This window comes from Camellia sinensis, chromosome 5 (assembly GCF_055761805.1).
Source record: "Camellia sinensis isolate YWXY chromosome 5, ASM5576180v1, whole genome shotgun sequence".
Classification (NCBI taxonomy): domain Eukaryota; kingdom Viridiplantae; phylum Streptophyta; class Magnoliopsida; order Ericales; family Theaceae; genus Camellia; species Camellia sinensis.
In genome coordinates this window covers 45425825-45432546 of record NC_138965.1, presented here as the reverse complement: position 1 = coordinate 45432546, position 6722 = coordinate 45425825, and the positions used below count along the sequence as shown (strand labels likewise).

The 6722-nt window shown below is 30.6% G+C and overlaps 1 protein-coding gene across 1 annotated transcript in view; it reads right to left on the bottom strand.

Moving 5' to 3' along the window:
- Positions 1 to 1500: 1500 nt before the first annotated feature.
- Positions 1501 to 6722, bottom strand: part of LOC145790601 (shaggy-related protein kinase kappa-like) — a 38895-nt gene continuing 33673 nt past the window's right edge. Inside the window, exons 11-13 of the mRNA XM_082868756.1 lie at positions 5513 to 5596; positions 5333 to 5435; positions 1501 to 1863 (exon numbers count right to left, since the gene is read on the bottom strand). Of these exons, the coding sequence (XP_082724882.1) occupies positions 1775 to 1863; positions 5333 to 5435; positions 5513 to 5596 (276 nt within the window). The 3' untranslated portion in view covers positions 1501 to 1774. The remainder of the gene's footprint in view (positions 1864 to 5332; positions 5436 to 5512; positions 5597 to 6722) is intronic.

The window sequence follows — 6722 nt, the reverse complement described above, 5'->3', positions numbered from 1 at the left end:
TTTTAATGATAATTTAAAAGACAAAGTGATATTGTAAGTTACTCAACCCTGGCATAGTTTGGGAAGTTGGTTTTGGTGGGTTAGGGGCTAAAATAGCCACAAAAAATAAAATATGCTATTTTAGCCAAAAAAAACAAAACATCAAATTCAATCCATAATCATTACACACATCTCTCATAAAAAAAGTCAAAAAAACCAAAAAGTCAAAAAACTCTTCCCAAACCAGGCTTTTTAGCCCCAGATTAAAATAGTCAAAAAGTCAAAAAATTAAAAAGCCAACCCATTTCCCAAACGGAGGCGCACAAACCTACACTATCCTCCACTTTTTTCTAGACTTTGAGCTGATTGTGTAAAAGATTAACATTTTATGCTAATCATTAATGTTTTATATATTTCTATAGGCATTTACTATTGGTTATAATATTTAAAATAAAATATTTGAATCTTGAATTTATGTAGGACAATAAGAAGCGAAAATTTTAGTAAAATTCTAAAATAAATGAAGTGAAAAGTTGCTAAATTTCCTTTCTTTGCTTGGAGTATAAAAAATGAGAAACAAATGAACAGTTATTTTGTTATTTGTACTTTCTAGTAACTTTTTTACCTAATTATCCATTAAAAAGAATGAAACTACACAAATAATTTTGTTTCCCTTCCAAAAAAAAAAAAATTCTCTTTTAGTTTTTGTATAAAATAGTGAAAAAAAACTGCATTGACAACAATAAGACTTGAACCCAATATGGGAACTTCTATTTACACACACTCATTTCTCTCTTTACACATCTTTTTCAATAAATAATTAATTCGGAAGTAGATTTCCGAAAATAAACAATTGGTTCGGAAGTAACATTCCGAAAATAAATAACTTGTTCGGAAAGTAGAGTTCCGAATTTTTTTTATTTTTTCGACATTCAACTTCCGAATGAGTTTATTTAATGTCCATAATAGTAATTTCAATAATTTTTATTAAATGTGTGTAAAGACGAGATTTGGGATGTGCAAATAGAAGCTCCCACCCAATCTTCACACAACACCTCAACTACCTGACCAACCCCTTAGTCTTCCAATAAATTTTTTTGTTAGACAATTCTAAAAATCCAAACATAACATTAACAAATTAATGTGTGAGATTATAATATTACTTTCGAGATGCAATTAAGCAGAAAAACAAATAAGTGAAGACAAGCTGCAGATCACTTCAATAATTTTAATTTTAATTTTAACAACATTTAAAATTCAAACAAAAATTCCTAATTTAATAAAAAAATTCCCTTCGAAAAATAATGTATTGTCTACAAGTCTCTATATAATCATTCATACCTGTGGACTTTTTTTTTATTTTTATTTTTGAGGGAAATACAGGTGGAAATTTGAATTCTTCATTTCTTCAACCTTTTTTCAGAGAAAGAAGTTGAAATTGAAGACTTCAAGCATTAAAAACACATTCAATTCATTCTCATTTGTAGATGAGAGCATTAAGCTTAGTTGTTGCATCTCTCCTTTCAGCAAAAGGTAATACTTATAAAAATATGCACATGATAATACATTGTACATATGTTTCGACAAAACAAAATCACAGAAAACATTTTCACTAGCATTCAAACTCAAAGCCTCACAGTATCCCAAATTGTCCTGGGAGCAAACCTTTTACTCGGAAAGTGAAAGCCGATATATGTATAAATAAATACACTGGCAAGGAATTATACAGACGTTTATACGAGACCAAACTACTGCCACAGAGACAACTTCAAAGACGCAAACCACTGAACAGCTACTATGCATGTAGAGCCATAAACAAATTCTGCTTTCGAGCATGCTCCGGTACAAGGCGACGGAGAGTCTCAGATGGAATGCCTGAAAGCTCTGCCACAGAGAATAAAGGAGCACATTTAGAGACATGAAAAGTAAGATGATGCTAGGGATGAGCAAAAAAAATCAAAAACCAAATTTGATCCCGACCAAATTGTACAGTTTGGTTTTGTTTGGTTTTGCCAGTGCATGTTCAGTCCATGGTTTTAATAGTCATTGTTCAAGTTTGAAACTGAATAGGACCGTTATATATATATATACAAATAATGTGTTACTTACCAGACATTAATGTCTCATTTGGAAACAGACTATTTTAGTAATTTTTTGGCTAAAATATGAGGTAAAAAAAATTTGTATGTTTGGAATTACTTATTGATTTTTGACGAAAAGATGTGCAAAAAATAGAGAGAAAATGAAATATTTAACTTTTTGGTATAGGTTATAGGCTTTTTGATTTTTTTAGTAACTTTTTAACTGTTAGGCTAAAACACTCGCATGCCAAACGAGGCCTAAGTGTAAATGATTATTACCCCACATATATATAAGTCGTTAATCCTAGTATCTCATAACCTTCTGCCCTTCGACTCCCTCATCTCACTTCAACTAACAAGAACAGGCACATGATATATAACATTGTTTCATGACTTCAAAAAACTATTTGAACCATAGGATCAATAAAAAAACAAATTTTATTATTAAAAACTTTGTGCAACAATCATCTAAATCTTTTACTACAAAAAGAGTGAGTGTTAAAAGTGTTTTCTACATTTTATTCCAAAACTAATCTTCATTCAATGGCATATTTACATATGAATTACAACTTAAAGTGAATCATTATGCCTACTGCAGAAGACTTCTCAGACAGGAAGTTATTTTATGATTCTAGAATTTGATTCAGATTCAAATTCAAACACCAATAGTCACGACTCTTAAAGTTGTATCTTTTTTCAGCATACAAAAAGTTGTATCTTTTCCAAGCATACAAAGATTTTGCTATCCTCAATAGCAAAGATGCAAGATGTTAACGGTTAGTGCTGCCATAAAATCAACCACTGAAAAATTATTAATATGTGTTGAACTTTAAGATGTATTGGTCTGACAAGTCTCACAAACATGTAAAAGATAAAGTTGGAAGTTTGGTTTAGTTTTGAAAGATGTTTTCTAAAATAAAGAAATATATATTTAATTTTATATTTGAGTTAATTTGTTTTAGATGCACCTAAAAGATAAAGTATATGTGAAGACATCTAAAAAACATGTCCCCCAAAAAAATGTGCATGACTTTTATTATTTATTATTTTTTTACCTTTAGTAAACTTTTTTTTTTTTTCTAGATTTGTTCACATATACTTACTTTTTTTAAGTGTATCTATATTTATATTAGATGTATTTAAAAAGTAGAATAAAAAATTACTAAGATATGTTGTAAAAAATTAACAAAACACCAAAAAAAAAAAAAAATTACAAAACGTAAGAAGCCTAAAACAATTTTTGAAAACTAAACCAAGAAATTTATACCACAATTCCTGAGGCATCAAACTAATGACAATGTATTTTATAAAATGTTACTATAAAGTTCAATTATCCATAATGATGAATTTCAATCTAATTTTACCTTTCTGATTTAATATGAACAATAATTTTATAAAGAATTTTAATTTATTTATTTATAATTATAATTATATTTTTTAATTATACAAATTATAAATATTATATTAACCAAAGTCATAAATCACAATTAGATCAAAAGAACTATAGCATAAAATTCATCATTTTCTATTATTTGAAATTATGATTTTTTTTTTTTATAAAAAAATATGAATCCAAAAGACAAGATTTTAGTATAATTCCATCAATACAGTTATGAAAATTAATATTGTGATGGATTCATATATTTCTCAATACGCTTTTAATGAGAACTGTAAAATTGGAGGGGGGAAAAGTATTATTATGGAAAATTTAATTTTTTAGGAACGAATTTTTAGAAAATAAAATTTAGTTATCCATATTCAAGCTTTATAGGATTCAATGGTAATTGTCAAAACAAAATAAAACTTAATAATTTTTTCAATTTTGGTTACTAAAATAATCTCTCTCTAGTAAGGTGAATTAATATAGTAGATGTGGCAAGCAATTGAATTTGAAGACATCATTAAAAGTTGACAGATTATTACCATATTTGTTCATATAAAAGAGTTCGATAATTGTTTGCTCACGTGCATCACACGTGCACATTTACTAGTTCAATTAAAGTAGATGTGGAGCTGCACCTGCAAGCATGTTTTTGTATACTAGTAGAACTAGTTATGAACAAATCTTGCTTGAAAAATGAAGGCATATTACTTGATGTTAGAGTAGGTTGTGACCATGTGGTGAATGATGACATATAGTTAGAAACCGTGGTTCCAAACCGACTTGAACCACATTTTACTAGTTTGGTTTGATTTGGTTCCAAGATTTTCATAATTTGATTTGGTTTCAAATTTGATAGAATCGCAAGTAGTGGTTTGGTCTTTGATTTCCTCCTAAACTGAACCAAATCAAATCAAAACCTTGGCATCTAAGATTTTCAAAATTTCTATATTTTTATTTTTAATGCTTTAGAATTAGTATTTTGTTCAGAATATTTTGTTTTAAGTATTAAACAACCTAGAACTATTAAGTATCCCTATTTACGTTGATTTAGTGGTTGTTTGGCATGTACTATTTTAGCACATTATTCTATTTAGGTCACAATCATCTTATTTACGTCGCATCATCTCTCTACCACATCACTTCAAACCCAACCCATATTTCACGTTTTTTCGTAAAAAGTCAAAAAGTATACTAATCTAACACTTCTCAAACAACTCCTTAGTTTTATATATTATTAATTTTTGGTTCTACAACAATTATAAAGGGGAAATCTCGAATCAGTTGGACAGTGGAAAAAAAATCTCATTTTCATGGGTGCAATCATATCCTATGTTATGGGGTTCAAGTACATCCTATGTGGGGTGCAAGTCATTCTTGTGCACCCAAAAGATTACCATATCTAGTGTAATTATTTTTGGACTGACCCACTGAAATGCTAGTTTCCCTATTATAAATAACAATAAGTCTTAGCTCATTAACTTTTGAGAATTAACAATATTGGAATTGATATAATCTTTCTTTGTGAATCTCAACATTCTTTGTAAATCAATAGGTTTCGAGACGAACTTTGTTTCTAGTGTTTAGTTTAGAATCAATGGACTGTCGTTACCCTAATTTTCTTTATGACATGTTTCTGCTACATCAGAAGGGGAAAAAACCAAATGCAAATAGTTTCAAGATTGAATGTGTACTTGGATTTTGAGACATCAAATACAAGCTGTTTTAATTCTCCTACTGTTTTCTTGTCAATATAAATTGTCATAAATAATCCAATGTAGCACATATCATCATTATTACAAAAAAGAGAATGACGACTATGAGAAATGATGATGCAGCACATGCAGCAATACGAAAAGCTTTTCGATTTACGTATCAAGGGAAAACTTACCTTGAGCTTTGAAATTAAAGAGCGGAGGAAGAGGGCGGCCATTGGGAAGGCGAGTGTTGGGGTCCCTCAGTTCATCAAAGAAAGGGTGAATGCAAGCTTCCAACTGTAGAACAACCACAAAAAGTCGGTAAGCTACTTCACCACCATTAATTAATTAATTCATGTGAAGGTACAACTTACAGCAGTGCATCGCAAATTGGGGGAGTACTGGAAAAACCTGCACACCAGGTCAACAGCTTCTGGAGGCAAATGTTTCTGGAAGACCTATAATATAAGAAAAAAAAGTCAAAGCGAATCTCACATCCATGAGGATATCTTGTCTGAAGCAAAATGCTGAAGAAATGCAATTCTCAAAAGAAGTAACAACATGCACATATGAGAACAATCATAGACTGGAACAGAGTGAGAATTTTCATTTCATATCAAGGGACTGAGTAAGGCTGATGAAGAATGTGCAAAATTAAGGTGACCAAACACTTCAGGCTCAGCAGCTTAACAATTTTTTAATTGAAAGTCCTCCAGTTAAAAGAAGTACAACATATCTTTTATATGGATTTGTTTCGGGATCCGCAGGCTATATATGGATCCAAAGCACTCTTGTTTCACAAGAAATTAACTTTTCCAACTTGACAATACACTTCAACAGTTAGAGTGAACATGTAAACAAAGAGTATGAGATCTCTCCCTCGCCTTCCTTTCTTTCTTTCTTTTTTGTTTTTTTTTTTTTTTTGGCTGGCATACGAGATCTCCGATAAATATTAAAATCCTTTTCCAAACAAAAAACATGAGGACTTACGCTTCCCAACACTAGAAACAGACCTTGTTCAGTCTCCACACAATAGATAAACAACGCGTAAAACCTGTGAATCGTTTACTTCCTGGATGCAAATCACCGGTTACTCTAGATTTTAGTTGTAATAGAGGGTTTTGAGTTTCACCAAGGTCACAATCCAACAAAATGTCATTACCTGGCCAACCAACAATAAATCCCTACCCACCTCCAGCACTCAAAAATAAATAAGAAATAGTTTTAAAAACGGTAAATTACACTGACCTCCCCTGAGGTTTGGAGAAAATACAAGTAGCCCATGTGAACACAAAAGGATAAATTAGGAAAAATATACATTTCAATGTAAATCCATCCATATGACAAACGAATTATTGATTAAAAGGGGGGCTATGTGTTATGTGAATTAAAACCTTAAAAGAGTCCAATGTGATTTTGTCAAAAGTGTGGGGGGCTAATTGTATTTTCTCTAAATCTCAGGGTAGGTCAATGTAATTTACCCTTTAAAAAAATTGAAAAAGGGTACCCCCGTATTTCCAAGGCTGGTTACTGTAGTGACCTGCGTTTCCAAAAGGTTGTGAAACTCTGAAAAGCATCAACCAA